At 43.5% G+C, this 20,151-nt stretch overlaps 1 protein-coding gene across 2 annotated transcripts in view; it reads right to left on the reverse strand.

Annotated features, from left to right (window-relative positions):
- Positions 1-20,151, reverse strand: part of sik2a (salt-inducible kinase 2a) — a 131,771-nt gene that overhangs the window by 68,268 nt on the left and 43,352 nt on the right. For both annotated transcript variants that reach the window (XM_078532426.1, XM_078532415.1), the window contains one exon: positions 13,334-13,397. In XM_078532426.1, coding sequence (XP_078388552.1) covers positions 13,334-13,397 — 64 coding nt within the window. The remainder of the gene's footprint in view (positions 1-13,333; positions 13,398-20,151) is intronic.

The raw sequence follows: 20,151 nt of genomic DNA on the forward strand, positions 1-20,151 counted from the left end.
CGATGTGCTGATTTCATTGATTTCAGGTCAATATTAAAAAGCCGCAAGGCACTATTAGAAGAGTTGGGGTGGGTTTCCTGGTGACTCCAACCTGCTGTGAAACAACCCCATAAAAATATAGATTAACTAGTCACTCCTATCATTGAAGCCTGTGGGATCTTGTGTTGGAAATGGCTTTCATGCTTATTCACATAACAAATGGCAGGTCAAAAGTAAGCCTTTGGTGAACCATTTTGGATGTTTGAGAGATGAATACGATGATAAATAAGTGCAAGTTCTTTCTTATTAATAAACATAATCAATTCTAAAGAACAAAGTCAATCACCCTCCTCCCTTCCCTTTGGTAAATAGTCTCATTAGGAATTTACTGCAATTCATCTCAGGAAAGACACACATTAGCCAAGCTGTTTCGAATAATGCCCAATTAATAAACATGGAACTCTCTAAAAAAAAGTTAAAAGAAAAACAGTTTGCTCTCAGCCATCTCCATCAGCGCAGAAAGCAAACTGGTTCCAAAAGTGGCTGTAACAATACAGGTGACAAGGGCCTACACCCCCATCACCTTGATATTCAGAGAACCAAGAGCAACTGCAGCATGTGGGCTTATGAGAACTGGTTTTATTAAACACAGGTAATTGGTCCCTACATTCACGCACAACATAAGCAGCTGGATCTCTGTGCACCACAGTGCAGCGCTCAACATAGCCAGATGCTGCCCAGAACGCAAAAGGGGCAGTGGGTAGAGTGACATGCAGATATCCTGCTTCGTAAATAGGAACAGCAAGAAACAGTCAGGGTTAACAGTGTCTAATGATGCAGACTGCTGCACATTTACTTCTCAACAAGGGCCTTCCTTTTTCCAGGCAGAAGGAGTCTCATGCTGGGTCACTTTAACCAACTCTCGTTTCATCTCATCAACGATGAACACATTTCCTCTACAAATTTTAGCCAGTGCCTTACAATCGAGACAGGAAACAACCAATTTACAAAAAAGACACAACAAGCACTTAAGACTTTGTCAGCAGGAAGCACGGATTACTCAAACCTCCCATTAACCAACAGGATTACAAACACATTGCCGGGACTGCACCCTCAATTATCTGGAGGCTGACATCCAAGTAAGGGGCGTTCTTCTCCTCCTCCTCCTCCCCAGTAAGGCAGCATAAGAGAGGCAACAATTGGGGAAAGAAATGTGCATAGCCAAAAAAACAGACAGATAACATGCTTCACAAATTCTTCCAGAAGATGATCAAAGGTGAAATATTTCACCCATAAAGTGAAATGCCACAGGAAAAAGGATGCAGTCTCCAGTCCAGTCACTGAACTTTCCAGGAAAGCTTAAAAAAAAAAGGCCCATACGTGCCTTCACACTGCATCAGTGCTCAGAGTGCGACAAACAGGGAAACCACAGCAACAGCTGGTGTTGAAAGCGAAAATGCTCACTCGAGCCTGTGGTAATTTATTGGGACTCTGAATGGAGTTTCACCCTGCAGCTGATTGCGCCATAACTCGCCATGATTTAACTGAGGGAGCTGACCGTGGACCAAGAATGAAGAGAGAAGGAGTGACGCAAGATCGCTGGCAGAGAATACTGGAACGCCAATTTCGCAAGGTAAGACACCCGAGAAAAATGATTTGACCCGTCCAAAAAGACATCACATTCCCCTCCTCCTCAGGCAATCCAGGTGGTTCTTCAAACCTTTCCAGGATTGTTGCCTCTTTAACTCTATCCAGAAATCCATCCCAGGTCTCGTCCATTCTTTGGTGTGAAGAACAACTTCCTGGCATCCAGCCTAAATTTTCTTTTTTAGTTGGAGCCTGTGCCACTTGTTTTCAATTTAACTTTTCCTATCCAACATACCTCTATAAAGTACTCCCTTAAGACACTTCCTTTCAAGGATGAGTAACCCCAAATTTCCCCAACGTTTCCTGACAATTTATCGTTGGAAGACCTCTTCAAAACTGCAACACCGAAGAAAGCCTCAAGTCAGGTCACACACTGAAAGGTTGAAATTAAAGCCATTTGTACAAGGCACCTGGAACACAAGGTGTTATTTCAACTTTCCACTTGAACAACTCAAAGGCCAGGGAAAAGCTTCATGTCCAGTTCTGTGGCCGACCACTCGCCCACGATCCAAGGCCAGAACATCTTGATGTCATTCTTGACCACACACTGACCTACTGGCAGCATCTCTCGAACACTGGAGCCAAGTCAAGATGAGAGTGAATCTCATATGGAAACATGCGGGTACCACCTGGGTACGCAAATGTTTGGAAAGTAACCCCTGTTGGACTGTTGCTTTTGTGTTTAATTAGAGTTGAAGTACTTGCAATTTCTGGAATGCTTTTTTTGAATGATTTGGGGCAGCATAGCCAACACAATACGCATTGTTTCACCCACCTTGGAGTACCCAACAATAGAATGCTGCTGCTTAACCTGGCTCAGGAGCTGCCACACAAAAATGGGAGATATCCACCACTGGGAAGGCATGAGGACAAAGGACAAAGCAGCCCACTTGATTGGCACCCTTCCACAAATATTCACTCCCCCCACCAGCCATGAACAGTGGCAACAGTGTGTACCATCTGCAAGATGCAGTGCAGAAACTCACCAAGGCTCCTTAAGTTCCAAACCCACCACCACTGCCATCTAGAAGGACAAGGGCAGCAGATACATGAGAACACCACCACTTGGAAGTTCCCCTCCAAGTCACTCACCACCCTGACTTGGAAATATATCGCCGTTCCTTCACTGTTGCTGGATCAAAATCCTGGAGCTCCCTCCCTAACAGCACTGTGGGTGTACCGACACCACAGGGACTGCAGCAGTTCAAAAAGGCAGCTCACCACCACCTTCTCAAGGGCAACTAGGGATGGGCAATAAATGCTGGCCCAGCCAGCGACACCCACATCCCATAAAAACGAATATAAAGAAAAGGATTATTTCCAGGGCATTGAAACCAACACAGCTTGAGGGATTTCCTGTGCCAGCACATCTTGAACCTCCTGACATCCACAGGCTCCTCAACACAACCAGCTGACAGCCAAAGCACTGACATGGGAGCTCGAAAGAAAATCCACACACCCATTTGAAATCCCACAGGCCCCTACCGGAACACACTCCACACCCTGCAAACTAACAACAGCCCCACTTCTCGATGGGGCACCGCCTGGGTGACTACAAACATCACCGGCCGCAACCTGGGAACTGACACATGCCATGAAGTCCCGGGTTTCAACCTTCCAAGGAAAACCTGGACAACCCTCAACAGCTTGAGGACGGGGCCAGAGAAGATGTGACCGCTTGTTCCACAAGTTGTAACATGAGAAACAGCTCAAACTGCGACTGCGGCCATCCAGGTCAGGCCATTGGCTGCGTAACGAACTTCTGCCCTGAGATCCCCATTCCTGGTGGCATCACAACCATTCACCCTGAATGGGTTGTTAATCTCAACCTCGAGCTATAACTGCTTCCCCAGCCGTACAAATTTTTTTTAATTGCAACCTCCAAATCTTTAAAGTGTCACGCTTTGATGTATGACATGCTCAAGAGATTTTTTTTTAAATGGAAATTTTAGAAACGCCACAGCTAATATTGTTAATTTTCAACAGATTGTTGCTCCCAAGTGTAATACAAGTCAATGCAGCATTACAAAGTCAGAGGGTTTTACAAGTTTCTCCAAACCTGGAGGAAGCACATTACTGATTATGGAGCATCTCATAAAATATAAAAGAGACAATTAAGAGGATGATCACCAAATGGTCACAGTGTTCTACATTTGAACAGAAGTTTTTTTTTTATATAGCTATTTAACTAAAGATCACAATGTATGAAAGGATGCTTTGCTGTTCATTGGGTGAATGTCGTGAGGTTTGCCATTTGTTTTACGCCAACATAAATCTTCCGTCACAACCAATAAATAATGAAGTATCAAATTGCTTCAAGGCCTCTGATTTGGGATTTTGGGCCATTTTGCTCAAGTTCACCAACCCTGCTCGCGACTCTGGCAATTTTCTGGTGTAGCTACCATGAGTGGACCGTTATCAGCTGACAAATCGAGTGTGTGAACACAGGCATGAAGGTAGGCACTGATTTCATTTGGCTTTAAGTAGCTCAAGTGCAAATGAGCATCCATATACTGTGTGCAGAATAGCAAGGCATGGGCAGGCGTACACAATTTGTCCAGTCAGAGTCGGGTTGGCAAAAAGCGATGCCAAGTAGAGGTGAAACGCCTTTTCCACTGCAAATTGAGGTGGAGGTGCAGCAAAAGAGGCACAGTTAAAGCAAGTTGGGGCTGAGAAAAACATTTACCCAAAGGCTAATGGAATTGTGGCCAAGGGAAGGTGAGCTAAGTACGCTGCATAAGTTTCTGAAGAGAGACAAGATTGAGGGATGTGGTGAGAAGACCGATAGGCGGGTTCAGAACAATAAAGGTGATACGCATGTTGAACTAACAGTTGCTTCCTGCATCTATAAATAATTTAAAGTTCTACTGAAGATATAAAGGAACACAAAAAGTGACCAGTTTTTTTTTGTGAAAACAGAGGGGACAAGCCAACCTGGACTTCTCTCATGCATGTGTTTGTGACATTACATTGTGAATACTGCTCTTCTGCCAACCTCTTAATAAGGGACTCGCACAGGGGAGTAAAAGATAGAGACTGCTAGGGTGGATCTCCCTCTTCATTGGCCAAGAGCTTGGTAGGTCACAAACACTCATCAAAAATTTCAATGTACCTAATTTTGACAAGGATAATCATGTATTTTTTTGGGCATAACTTTGTGAGTAAGTACTTAAACCCTGCCTGGCCCAGCCCTGAAGAGAAAAATCCACACCCAATAATTATTTTAAAACTAAAAATCAGAGCCTTGGTAGACTGCTCAGTATAATGATTCATTGAGGAATATGTTCTGGGATCTGTAATTTTAATGTGTTCTTAAGCCCCAAGTAAGCTGTCCAAACAAGTTCTCATGTTGCTATACATCTTATTACTGTTATATTGATGCTGACATTTTTATTTGTAGTATGTTTTGTGAACTAAGCTTCAATTGAAGAAGAAATAATACCTTATAAAACAATTCACAGCAACATTTACGGAAAAAAGACCTGGCATAATGAAATAGTGCTTATAATATGCCAAGAACACAATAGTCAGTGGGCTGATAAAAACAGCCATAAAACTATTTAAACGTTGATTTAAAACAGATAGTCAGCTCTTTTACATTCTTACTAGAATCCTACATGGAGAAAGGAGGGGATTTTTTTATTGCACTATAATAGAATTTTAGTGTGTTGTCTAAGGCACGGATTTCAAAGCTATTATCAACAGTGCTAATCAGATATGAGGTGATCAGATATGCCATCAGCTGGGTTGGGTACACACCCCAGTGTCCCAAGAATGCTCGATTTGGTATTTTTTTGTCTGTATTTGCTGGATTGTTAATAGCGTATGAATAATAAACATTTCCTGCTGTGAATCCACAGGTTCCCTTTGGGTTCCTGACACCGCTTTCTAAAAGTGAAGACAAGAGAACCTCTGGAGTCCATTCCGTCTCAGATGGAGAGTGCGCCAAGGAAGAGTGTTCGCTTTCGGGGCATTCCTGGAGTGTGTTCCTATTGACAGGAGTTCCTGCATTGTGTTACAATTCAAAGGGGGTCCTGAAGAGCATATTCCTAATCACAGGGGTGTTAAGGAGATGCCCCCATTTCCAGGGGATCTCTTGGACTGCGTTTGTGTTCACAAAGGGTCACATTCACAAAAAGAATACAAAAAAAACCACTGATTTAGGGAGATGGACTTCAGTACAACACTCCTTCCCTTCCTAATTAAGCCTGTTAGCGGTAGTGTTTAGACTCCACAGTGGAATGGGGAAACCTAGAAACACAGGACTCGGTGTTCACATCTGTGAAACCAGTTCCTTAACCCGACGACTGACACATTTTTAGACCCACATTCTAGTAGGTATATGGGGCCATTAAGCCTATAGTATGGAGCGGAGCTGATGCAAAGTGTCCCATTCATCTCCTATCGCTACCGAGATAAAAAAAACACCTCAGGAACTCCTGCTGAACAGGCGACATGAACTTTTTTAAACTGGGATCTCATCATTCCTGAATTTGTACAACCCTTGGGCCACTGAGATTCTTGGCTCCATAAATGACAGTATATTTTTTACATTTGCATATATGGAGATTACACTTGGTCATCTCTTTCATAATCCACAATTAATCTGGGTGCAATTTGTTATTTTCACAGCCAGGGTTACTGAACACTTCGAAATGTTGTTCATTGCTGATAAGATCAGGGAAACAGAATCCTATAGCACAGGAGGGGGCCATTTAGCCCATCGTGTCATGCTGGCTCTTTGAAAGTGCTGTCCAATTAGTCCCACTCCCCCGCTCTTTTCCCCACAGCCCTGCAGTTAAATTCACTAGATTAAGTATTAAAGGCCTCGCTGCTTTGAAAAATTAATCTTTCCTTTATGCCAACCCACACTTTTCCCAGACCAAGAGAGCATCAAGCCAGTCAGGATGTAGCCTGGTGACGCAGCCATTCTGTAAATGACTAGAAGGTGTCAGGAATATCACTCGGGCAACTCATGGCCCCAAATTGGTGGGGAGGCATGCCTAGCCGTTGACATGTGCGTGTGCGCGCGCGCGCGTGTGTGTGGGGGGTGGGGGGATCTATTACCCACATGCAAGAGGCCTCATCAGTCACCACAATTCCCCAGATAGCAGGACATTTTGATTCCAATGCTGCCAACTATACACAGTTAGGAAGCTGAACAATAACTTGCATTTCTATGGCACCTTCAACAGTGTACAACATCATAAGACTCTTCACATACTTCCTTGGCACTCTCTCCAGAAACTCTCTGCTCCTCCAATATGTCTCAGTTGGTTGGTGCACTGCATTTGATGAAACTGAAAATCAATGATGGCCCTGGGTTTGTCTCATTAAATCAACTCAGCAACAATGACAAAGGCAGTATAATTGACCTCAACACTCCCTGGGGTTAGGAAAGGAGGCCGAAGGAAAGTCAACTTGGACTCCCACTGCTCTCCAGTGAACGTCCCTCAACCGAGTGGAGATTGGTGGGAGATCAAGAAAGGAAAAAATCCAGGCTTAGCTATGATGCTCTCCATGGTCAAACAGCCCAGTACTGCTCACCGTCAAGCTTTAAATATGAAGAATAGTCATTCAAATGCTGAGTATTGGAAAGTGACTGCTTCCCTTGAATACTATTCAATATAAAAATCACTGCCTTCTCAAGGGGACATTGAACTTTTTTGGGAGGGTGGTTTCAATGTTTCAGAAATTGATGGATAAAGGAGTAAAGGAGACTGAGGGAGATTTGATGGGCTGAAGGGGATTTGATAGAGGTGTACAAGATTATAACAGGTTTGGATACGGTAGACAAGGGAAAACTGTTCCCATTAGCTGATGGTACAGGACTAAGGGACACAGATTTAAGGACCTGGGCAAGAGATGCAGAGGGAATGTGAGGGAGAACTTTTTTTTTAAACAAAGCAAATGATAATGACCTGAAACTTGCTGCCCACAGTGGTGGCGGAAGTGGAGACAATCGATGATTTCAAAAGTAATTGGATGGACACTCGTAGGAAATAAATTTACAGGGGCTATGGGGATAGGGAACGGGACTTACTGGATTGCTCCACAGAGAGTTGGCCTTGACACGATGGGCCGAATGGCCTCCTTCTGTGCCATAAATGACTCGAAATGATCAGAGGAAGGAACAATGAGAGTTCCAGTGTGGGGGAAAACATGCACAAATTGATGCGCAAACAAGGTCGAGCAAGGCAAGCGATAAAATAGCAGGGCTGAAGGTTACCTCTCAGTTTGGGGCTGCAGTGAATCATCGAGCCAATTTTCCTCTGCAGCAGGGCAATTGTGTTGCTGGATAGCACAGTAGGATCTGGAGCCACATGAATAATCGAACAGAACCCAAGGCAATGGAGCACAGGCTGAGTACATTTTTCAAGCTAAACTTAAAACGTTAAAGCATTCACCAGGAGGCACATGAACGTGGTTACTGCACATTTATAGTGCTAAAAATATTTAGACCGCCCTTGGCGGCAGGTAACAGTAGTCTCTTATCGTCAACAGTGGTTTAGTTAGACGTCTACCTTTCCACATTTGGCAACAAATGCAATAATCTAACAGCCATGTGATACGATAATTACCAATAACTGTAGGCAGTATCAACAATTGCAAAGAAGAAAAAAGAAACTGAAGTGACAGAGGAGGCAGGAACAATCATTGAAACAATTGACAGGATCTCATCAAATGTGCCTGAAAGGATAGCAGGAAGAGTGGTTGCAGGGTTTAGAAAAGAGCTATTTACATCACATTGCAAGATGACAATTTAAACGTTTACTTCGCAATGAGATAATTCTGGATTGTTTCCTTTCTCATTCACTCTTTCACGCAAAGCACAAACATTCCTAAATACCTCAACGCAGGGCACATTGGGCAGGTTTCAATACTCTGATTATCTGCACTCTTCATTGTCTGCAAGAATTTTCATGTGAGTTGGAATTCATTTCTGCATCAGCCAGCTAAAAGTCAATTAAATGTTTTTAAACAAACTTTTCAGTTTGGATTCTAATTCTGAGCAAATAGGTAATTGTTATCTGAATGTCCAGCATGTTCACAAGATAGGCTCCTGACAGATGCTGGGGTGCAAATTCATAAAATTACACCACTCCTCCCACGCCAATATTACTCCAAAAAAAAGTGACAGTAGCCAAACTCCTACTGGTCTCTCTACTCCAAAGCCCCAATTCCTTACAGGCCCAAAGCAAAGCATCAGAGCTGTGCAAGCGTCCAACTTCACCACCATCATCTTTAAAAAATGCAGCGCTCCCTCAGTAGTGCACTGTACAATCGGATTAGGCCACGTCCTGGAGTAGGGCTCAAATGTCCACAACCATAAGCGGTACCAACTGAGTGACCCAAGTGAGGATACAGGGGTTCCTCTGGTGGGTTCCAAAAAAATAAATGAGCCGAGTTCAGAGTGATACAAGTGGGTGACCCACTGACACCTCCAGATAAAAGCCTTAATATCCATCCATATATAAAAAAGAGACATGTTACTGTTTGGTGATGAACTGTCCTCAACCTGTTAAATTTTATTCTGCAAATCCCACTAGCGTAGATATCAAAATCATGTACCAATATTTTCCAGAGTGGTAGTCAAACACCAATAGTACTTGAAAATAAAAGCCCCTTTAGTGGCAAAAAAAAAGGACTGGTAGCAGGTGGCTTACTGGCTGGAGCATTAATAATCAGCACAGTGGAGTGCTTCAATTCCTCCACAACTAACTGATCTCAGCCTGAAGGAGGCCTCTCAACAGGGGAGAGCACAGAACGAGTCTCTCTCAAAAGTCTCTGATCAGACAGTTGAAGAGTGAATGATAGCAGGCAAGCATGCAAAACAGGAAATGATACCCTTTCAGTAAGTGAAGCTACATGCCGCACAGGGTTCATTACACATCCCTGCTGTTAAGTGTAATCTTGTGATCCGGCTCCACATCATGGGCCAATTTGCTTAATAAATCAGCGCAAAGCGGAGGAATCTAATGCCAGGCTGCATCTGAAGCTTGACAGCAACAAGCTGTAGTTGTAACCCTTCCCCAAAGCTCTGGGCTGCTGTACTGCTTGAACTCTTATGATCTGCTCTGCTGCAATAGCAGGTGGCCCATGCTCCCTTAAGATTTAAGCTGTGCGTTGCTCACTGTTCCAGGAAATAGAAAAGAACTCTTCAGGCACAAAGTCTCCATTTAGAAGAGGGGCAATTAAGAAGGCGGGTTTTTGATCAAGTGCACGGACTCTGCCACAGCCCCTCCTTACATGCTGAGCAAAGCATTAAAGAACGCATGGGGAAACCAGATCTTTCCCCCATAAATGACTTCCTTATTCTTAACCCCAGTGCATTAAAAAATATGCAAGTCTGTGATTTTATATGAAGGGAACTAGTTTTATGTCTGCAGCAAGTTGCTGCAAGCTGCCGCTTAATGAGCTATAGAAGAGATTTTTTAAAAAGCAACAGAGGAGGCCGATTGGCAGCGCGACCTTAGACAAACGGGCAGATTTATTTTGACTGCGGTGCATCACAGTCAATCTACAGGCTCATGACAATGTGCCCATCGCAATGTGCACATGCACACCCACACCCAGGAGCAGTCACCGGACAATGACCAGAGCCAATTTTCCCCTCGGCCAATCCCTTTCCCTTTTAAAGCAGAAAGGCCTTACTATAATCTATGTACTTAAAGGAGGTGAGTGCTAGTTTCGAGAGGGGAGTAGAATCCATTGTCAGAGTTAAGCAACAGGTAAAGCAAACAAAAATTTTTGGCAAGTTCTACCCAATATCCTTACCACAATACAGGCACATAACATTCAACGCCAAGTTTTACTCTCTATGTTTGGTACATTTCCCCACTCACCAACCGAATCTTCACTGGCGATATTCATATTTCCCAGCTGAAGGTGTAGAGAGGCCATCCTTTTCCTTAAAAGCCCAGCCCATAGTGTCTCCCTCACTCCATATGGCCCTGGGCTCCTCAGATTTGCTTAACTGGTTAAGGTAGTGAATAACAATAAAGATACAAACCAGGATGATCCGAGGTTTGATCCACGATCTGTGCTGAGTTAGCTGATCTCAGCTGGGCCAGCAACAGGGATGTTATCACTGGCCACAGAACCCCTGGGCTAGAGGTAAAAATCAGCCAGGCGTTCTGCTTCTCTTATTATCTAGCCACCCCCTTTTGTGGGCATGTGCAGGCTTGGATGAAGATCGGATCAGGCACGATTACGTTCCTCAACATAAGCAGCCTGGAGATAAGATCACTCACAAACAATTGTCTTTAGGGGGACAAATTGAGGGAGACAAATAGGCGAGACACTGTTGACTAGCAAGAATAATGTGTCTTCAAGTAAGGAGGAGGAGAGAAAAATAATTACAGGAGAAGGAAGTGTGAGGAGAAGAGAATGCCTTGAGCTCACATGGCATCTCTATCAATAGTCCGCACTATGGGGGAAGCGGAGGGTTAAACCCATAGCTTCTCATCGTCACCCAGTGAGCACCATCTGATGGTTTATAAAACGTGCAGTACTGGGTTGGAACAGACGCACTAAGAGTTAATTTGTAGTATCCTAATACTGCACAATGATGGGCTCGGAGGTGGAGAAAGTAGTGGTCTGAAATGGGCCTCGAGTGCTCCAAAAGTCAAGAGGAAGAATTCCTATCCCGGCCAATGTCATCCTGAAAAGGGACTACCGTTAGATGTGATTCTGGGGTTGGGCAGCACTTGCTGAACAATCCCGAGTGTGCTAATAATTACACAAACAATCAGTCGAGCTTGTAATGTGGCTCATTTATGCTTGCTAGAAGCAACATACATTCATACACAGGGACCCATTCTCTGCAAGCAAAAGAAATAGGCTCAAGCCTTGGGGTTTTTTTTAAAAGAATTACCCAGGAGCACCATTGCTTTCACCATGGCAAAGCCTTGGCCAATCAAAGCCGACTTGCCAACCAACCAATCAGCACCCTTTTCTCCTGTAGTATAAATTGCTGAGATCATTTGAAATTTGGCATTCCTGCATTTGTCCCTATGAGTGTGAGGTGAAAAGCTTTGGCAACACATCCCTCTTTTCAGCAATATTCAAGTCCTGAAGGGGTCGACTGTTGGGCTGTCAAAAGCCCACATCTTTTAGGCGGGAAAGCCATTTTAACGTACAAATTGGGGTCCTATCATTTATGGCCGGGCCCCAATTGCCCTTTGAGGAGTCTACAGGCACACTCTATCCAGTTTTAGTGATCCTTTTCAAGGGAACCACTGAAGAGGTTAGGTTTCTTAAAATTTCTTTTGTGGGGCCAGGATTTCTCCTCTCTGGCCTTTGCCCAAATAATGTGGTTGCTGCTGCTCTTGGCCATTGCCCCACCTCCTCTTCCTAACTCCTAACTACTGGCCAGAACAACTGTTGGGCTGTCTGACATTGCAGTGGCTCAGAGTGGTGAGCTGGGGTGCCCATTTAGCACTCAGCTGCAGCATGGTAATAAAGGACCGGCCGTCAAAACGTGGCTGGACTCCAGCTGGTATAAATCAGGTGACCATTCGATGGTTAAAATTTACTTACGCACTTCAACTGTATCATGGGTGGCTCCCTCACAGATGTAATGATGTACAGATTACACTGTAATACCAAGTATTTACAGGTCTCAAGAAAAGCCACAAGACCAACAAGGTCAAAAGGAAGGATTTAATATAGATTCAGTTCAAGTAAAGTGCTGCTCTGGATCAGGGGCACAGAATAAGATTATCACAACCCAGCCTTCACCCTGCCTTCTAGACACATCATTAGCCTACAAATCAAGTTCTTCGTAATATAGAACTTACAGCTCTTCAGAAACTGATTAATTTTTAAAAAATTACAGTTGAAAAATAAATATTTTATTTAAGAAGCCTGAAATACAAGATGATTTTGTCTTTTGCACCTTCCCTCCTTGACATACTTAAATCTCCTGATGGAGAACAAACTTGAATTCACATGGCATCTTGTCATGTCTTCTGGGCATCCCAGTATACTTCACAACCTTTGCAGTCTTCACTGTTTTGTAGGCAAACACAACAGCCATTACTGTACTCAGTGTCTCACCAAAAGTAAATCAGATGAATGACTAGCTATGGTTTTGTTGATGGCAACTGATGGAATATGTGGGACAGAACACTAGAAGAACTTTGTGCTCTTCTCCATATAGTGCTGTGGGATCTTTAATGTCTACCTGACAGGGCCGAGGGAGCTTTGGCATCTCATCTGAAAACCAATACCTCTGAAAAGGCACCACTCCTTCAGTACAACATGAAAGTGTTGGCCTGAATTATGTTTTCAAGTCTTACAGTGAAGTTTGAACCCATGACCTTCTGACTGAAACATGAGAGTGCTGACAACTGAACCAAGCTGACACTTAAAAGGATAATAACCACAGGTTAAACCTCCAGAAACAAGAATTCTGGAACTATTTCCTGACCACTGAGAATGGAAGCTCCATGGTATCATCACAACTAGCTGGGCATCCCATAGTTTTCCAACTACTCCTGATACAATCAGAATGCCACTTCACGCCATTAAACTACAGTTTATCAGAGGAAGGGACTGTCGCTTATTTTGTGAACCTGTTTTAACCTGAACAGCTAAACCAGGCATCATCATACATATGGAACTGTGCAGATCTGTTTGCCAGATTTGGAGGACAGACAGTGGAGAAAATCGATAACAAAAGCAAGAGTGTGAAAACGCTTACCAAAGATCTCTCCATTTTTGGCGTACTCAGTCACAAGATAAAGCATGTTTTTGGTCTCCATCACCTGTTGACACAAGAGGCAGGAAGTTACCTATAACAGTCACAACACATCACAACACTACTGAGTTTCTGACAGAAAAATCTATTGGTGTTGGAGACCTTAAGAATCCTGAAAATACACAATGGAAGAGCAAAACACTGAAATAAGGGTCTTACTTCTAGACCTTCAATCTTAATCCCACAAAAATATTATCCTGTTTTATTTAAGAGCCAAGAGCAAATATTACAAGATTGTTAAAGCCTTTTCATGCTGCCACATAGAGAAAAAAAAACTATGATTCAGTCATTTTTCATTTTGAAACCCAAGCTCCACATTAAATTCCTCACATTACCTCTACTCAGAAAATGCTGCTCAATTTTCACTGGTTTTTTGCGCTTCAGTGAGCTGGTGAGGCCCTTCCATTGGGAAATGAGGGAAGCACACTGCAAACCCAGTTCCAAAGTCCACCTTCCTATTTGAACCTCGCATATTAAGAACATAAGAAATAGGAACAGGAGTAAACCATTCTGCCCCTCGAGCTTGCTCTGCCATTCAATAAGATCATGGCTGATCTTCTTGTGTTTCGAAATCCACATTCCCATCTAACCCCAATAACCTTTGATCCCCTTGCCTAACAAGAATCTATCTACCGCTGCCTTAAAAATATTCAATGACCCCGCCTCCACCACCTTCTGAGGCAGAGAGTTCCAAAGTCGCACAACTCTCAGAAAAAAATTCTCCTCATCTCTGTCCTAAAAGGGCAACCCCTAATTTTAAAACAGTGCGCCCTAGTTCTGGACTCACCCACAAGAGGAAACATCCTTTCGACATCCACTTTGTCAAGGCAGTTCAGGATCTTGTACACTTTAATCAAATCGCCCCTCACTCTTCTAAACTCCAGTGGAAACAAGCCCAGTCTGTCCAACCTTTCCTCCTAAGGCAACCCACTCATTACAGGTATCAATCTAGTAAACCACTTTTGAACAGCCTCCAATGCATTTACATCCTTCCTTAAATAAGGAGACCAAAACTGCACACAGTATTAGAGATGCAGTCTCACCAATGTCCTGTATAACTGAAGCATAACATCCTTACTTTTATGTTCAATTCCTCTCGTAATAAGGGATAGCATTCCATTAGCCTTCTTAATTACTTGCAGTACCTGCATACTAACTTTTTGAACACCTAGAACCCGCTGCACCTCAGAATTATGCAGTCGTTCTCTATTTAAGTAACACTGTTTTTTTGTTCTTCCTGCCAAAGTGAACAACTTCACATTTTCCCACATTAAGCTCCCTTTGCCAGATCTTGCCCGCTCACTCAATCTATCTATATCTATCTACAACCTCATCGCATCTCTTCACAACATACTTTCCTACCTATCTTTGTCATCTGCAAATTTAGCAACCATGTCTTCACTCCCCTCATCTAAGTCATTGATGTAAATTGTAAAAAGTTGAGGCCCCAGTACAGACCCCTGTGGGACTCCACTCGTCACATCCTGCCAATCCGAAAAAGACCCATTTATGCATACACTCTGCTTTCTGCCAGCCAGCCAATCTTCTATCCATGCTAATATGTTACTCCCTACACCATGCGCTTTTATTTTCGGTAATAACCTTTGATGTGACATCTTATCAAATGCCTTCTGGAAATCCAAGTGCAGTACAGGTTCCCTATTATTCACCACATTACTCCTTCAAAAAACTCCAATAAATTGGTTAAACATGATTTTCCTTTCACAAAACCATGCTGACACTTCCTAATTGCCTTGAGCTCTTCTAAATGCCCAGCTATAACCTCTTTAATGATCAATTCTAAGAACTTCCCCACAACAGACATCAAGCTAACTGGCCTATAGTTTCCTGTTTTCTGCCTCCCTCCTTAATATATATTTATATATATATTTATATTATATATTTATAATTATATTTAATTATATTTGCTACTTTCCAGTCTGATGGAATCTTTCCAGAATCTAGTGAATTTTGGAAAATTATCAGCATATCGACTACCTCATTAGCCACCTCTTTTAAGACCCTAGGGTGTAGTCCATTGGGACCCGGAGACTTGCCAGTCCACAGCTCCATCAATTTGCTCAGTACTGTTTCACTAATGATTTCAATTTCACCAAGTTCCTTTCTCCCGTTCACTTCCTGACTTGCAGCTATTACTGGAATATTTTTTGTATCCTCTATAGTGAACACAGAAGCAAAATATTTGTTCATTTCTTCCGCCATTTCCTTATTACCTATTAACTCCCTACTGTCACTCTCTAGAGGACCAACACTCACTTTACTTATTCTTTTCCTTTTTAAATACCTATAGAAACTCTCGCTATCTGTTTTTACATTTCTAACCAGCTTCCTCTCATACTCTAAATTTCTTTCTCCTGAATAACCTTTTAGTCCCTCTCTGCCATTCTTTATATTTTGACCAATTGTTCAATTCTGATGCACTAAGGTGAAAGGACTTGGTTTAGAATTCAAGTGAAATGTTCCCTGTTGTCTTAATAATGAGTTATTCACAATCAGCATGCTTTGGGATATGCCCTGCATTGTGATGAATCATTGAGGCCAGCAGCCAATTTTCAGATCCTCTGTTAACGTTATTTGGAAACCAGCCAACAGAAACATGTGAAGGAACCCTGCGATATGGACACAGGAAGGTGTACACAATGGTGTGCAGGTTTGAGATGGGGACATTAAAGGCCGTGTCACATCAAAGTGCTGTTTCCTCACCGTTCGTTGCCAAAAGATAGGAAGCAGCTCTTCCATCAGGACTACAAGCTCAGGACCTGCGCTCAAGTCAAAGGTATACGAGGATCAGTTAATCTATGCTAAGCCTGGGACAGCGCATTCTCTAATTGTCCCTCCCTCGATCCCCATCAGATGATGAGAATGCAGTACTTCAAATCCTTCCCCATTGCTGCTGGGCCTTCTAACTGCTATCTTCACCCAAGGTGACACAACCTTTGATAAGGGTAAGGCAACCATTTTATCACGTTAAACTCACACACTCAAGCCCACACATATTCATTAGCATCTCACTCACTGTCAGCTCAAGGGACACCACCACCTCACTCTCTCACACACACACTAACATCTCCATCTGGCCTCACCTCCTCCGGAGACTGCCTCCTCAGCCCTTCTAATCGTGAGGCTACTTGCACAGATCAACATGTGCCCCCACACACGCCCAGGGATACCCCCATTCCCCAGTGCAGCCCTCACCCTGCAGCTTCATCCCTTGCCTGAGGCCACTTCTCCCCCCTTCCCCAAGCAGGCCCTAGCCCTGCTCTCACTGAAAAGCCACCTCCTGCCTTTGTGGCTGGTCTGGTAGGTAGAGACCTGCCCGTGAGCCCCCGCTAAAAGTGATGCGGTGCTGCCTGCGAAGCCTGGCACTGATAATTGCGAGTGCTGCCTGAAGGAAAGTAGGCAAACATACCTCAAAGTCCCCAGCGACGTGCAGCTTGCCAGGTGCAGGTCGCTTACGTAGTTGTGAAACACACACGACAACGTGCCCAGATGATTCAGAGTGGTGGTGGTGGTGGGGAATGCTTCCAGTAAGCAGGGCTTATAGTAAGAGGCTAAAGTTTTGAAATTAAGTTCTTGATTCGCAGCAGCGGGAAACGTGGCCTGCCATTGGTGGGTGGAGCGGACGATCGCAAACTGGATTCTCAACGGTGTGAAACCGATTTTTGGCCTTTTCACCATATTGACCCCACCACCACTGCCGTTCGTTAAGCCCAACGCCAACGGGGGCAGAAAATTCTGGCCTAAATGTGTACGGACCTATAGCAGAAGACTATATTTCCCTCCCCTCACAGTTCAACACTTTCAGAATGTTACCTAGACAAAGCCAAAGAAAGGATGGCTGGTGTGAGAAATAGAAAGAATGGTTCAATAAAGGGATGAACATCTGGGTTGGGAGGGGTGGGGCATAATAGAGACAGCACTGACCTGCATCTAGTTGCGCTATAAGTTACGCTTGATACAGTGTGCCTAAAATGGGAAATATTGCATTCTTCAGCACCAGTATCTTTGAGCATGCCAAGTATAAATAGCTGTAGGTATTTTTAAGTAGGGAAAATAATTGTTTCACAATTTCAGTAACATAATACAGTTATACTGACATTCCCACAGTTATAGCATGTGATGTTAATGAACAAATTCAGGAGCTTATCTGAATGTAGTAAACCTGAGCATTCTTGACCACTGCAAAACAAGTTGCCAACCTGAGGTCTGGTGTGTCCAGAAATTAAAAATTAATCTCCAGGATATTACCATGAACAGGGGAAAGTTTTCAAAAAATAATAATTGTGTTTAAACAATTTTATTCATTAGTTAGAAAAATATTGGAGATAAGAAAAAGATTCTTTGATTGGTTGATTTTTTTTATTGTCAATCATTTTCTAATTAGAACATAAGAAATAGAGCAGTAGGCCATTCAGCCCCTCTAGCCTGTCCCGCCATTCAATAAGATCATGGCTGATCTGCGCCAGGCCTCAACTCCTCTTTCATGCCAGCTCCTCATAGCCCTCAACTCCCCGATATTTCAAAAATCTATCCACCTCCTCTTTAAATACTTTCAGTGATCTGGCCTCCACAACTCTCTGGGGTAGAGAATTCCAGACATTCACTACCCTCAGAGAAGAAATTCCTTCGCATCTCAGTTTTAAATGAGTGTCCTCTTATTCTGTAACTATGTCCCCTAGTTCGAGATTGCCCTACTAGTAGAAACATCTTTTCAACATCTATCCTGTCAAGCCCCCTCAGAATCTTGCACATTTCAATAAGATCGCCCTTCATCCTTCTAAACTCTAATGAATAAAGGCCTAACTTGTCTAGCCATTCTTGATAGGTCAAACCTTTCATCCAAATGCCAGTATATCCTTTCTTAAATACAGGGACCAAAACTGGCAAAATTGACATAGGAAAGCATTGAGTCACGAATTTGGATGGGTTGGGTGACCAATGGTGGCAGTGTGGGGGTAATTCAGTTGCAGGCAAGATGTCATGTGATGAAACCTCAAGTTACATATCAAATCAGATTATGCACTCATAATAGGTGCAAGAACAGTGGGGGTACGAAGGTTGTCAATCTCAGAGGGAACAAACTGGAGAGAAGGGAAGTCAGTAAGAGAACCCATTGTAGGCCTCAGCAGCCACGTGAAGGACAAGAGGCTGATGTGTAGACTCACCACCTTAGCAGCCTCAGGGGGACAACAGCCCGAGAAGACCAGAACGAGGGAAGGAAGAAAATAGATTCATTCGTTTCACCTCCCGACCCAAATAAAAAGGTTCTTCTCCAGCGTTGTTCCACAACCCGAGAAGGCGACCTTTGTCACGAGGTAAAGTCAAGGGGATGAAGTTGGTCTGTGGCAGTAGTGAATCAGCAGCCAATTTTTCACCACGCCCAATCTTCTTTCCCTTAAAGTTCACACAGCGCTTGCTCAGGCTCTTTCCAGAACCTCCCTTCCTAATCTCACTGCCGCTTCTACTTGGTTTGAAATTAAAAACCTTGGCGATATTTTCCAAGCCAATGGGAGATAAAAACTAGCAGAGTGTACAACAGGCTGCTGCTTCAACATGAACCTGTGTCATGCTGCTGGCAAAGACTGATTCCACCCCGCAAATGTCTAAATTGAGTTATTAAAAGATCCACAACAAGAGTGCTTAAGATTTTGGCGCAGAGTCAAGCCTTTGTTGTATACTAAACAGCCATAATGTGGGAGAGGGGAAATGTTTATTCATGACAATGACAGCTGGGCAGTCAGAAAAACTGGTTGGTACCATCACTGACAAGCAGCATGAAACAGTATCACATTGCCAGCCATGTAAACTAGAATCATACAACATTACAGGACAGAATGAGGCCATTCAGCCCATCAAGCCTCTTTGAAAGAGCTACACAATTAATTCCACTCCCTTGCTCTTCCCCCGCACCCCCCACCTCCTCTATGACCCCATCCTCTCCCCCGAGCACTGCAATTTTTCTCCTTTATGTACATCCAATTACCCTTTGAAAGTTCCTAATGCACTTCCACCACCCTTTCAGGCAGTGCATTCCAGATCACTGCAACACGTTGTGCGATCCCCTCTGGTCCTTTTGCCAATTATCTTAAATCGGTGTCTTCTTGTTACTGACCCTCCGTCCGTGAAAACAGTTTCTTCTTTTTATATGCTATCAGATCCCCTCGTAATTTTGAGCACCTCCGTTAAATCTCCACTTAACCTTTCATGCTCCAAGGAGAGCAATTTAAGCGGCTCCACATAATTTAAGTCTTGCATCCCTGACATAATTTTGAAAAATCTCCACTTTCACCCTCCCCGAGGTCTTGACATTCTTCCCGAAGTTGCGATGTCCAAAATTGGACATATTGTTCTGGCGGACGCTGAATCAGTGTTTTCTAAAGAGTGACCTTCTTGCTTTAGTACTCTACGTCTCTAATCATAAAACCAAGGATCCCGTTTGTTTTAAAAACGCCTGTTATCAACTTGCCCTGCCAACTTTTCGTGTATGCAGGCACCCAGCTCTCTCTTTCTGCACCCCCCCTTTAAAATTGTGCCATTTAGTTTCTATTGTCTCTCCTCATTCTTCCCACCAAAGTGCATCATTTCATTACTTCCCTACATTAAACTTTATCTGCCCTTTTCACCAGCTTGTATACTATCCTTCACTCTGTTTACACCACTGGATACTTCCCTCCAGTCTGAGAAACAAGCATTCACCACTGCTCTCTGCTTTCTGTCTTTTAGCAAATTTCTTAAATACA

Source organism: Cetorhinus maximus, chromosome 2, assembly GCF_964194155.1.
Source record: "Cetorhinus maximus chromosome 2, sCetMax3.hap1.1, whole genome shotgun sequence".
Classification (NCBI taxonomy): domain Eukaryota; kingdom Metazoa; phylum Chordata; class Chondrichthyes; order Lamniformes; family Cetorhinidae; genus Cetorhinus; species Cetorhinus maximus.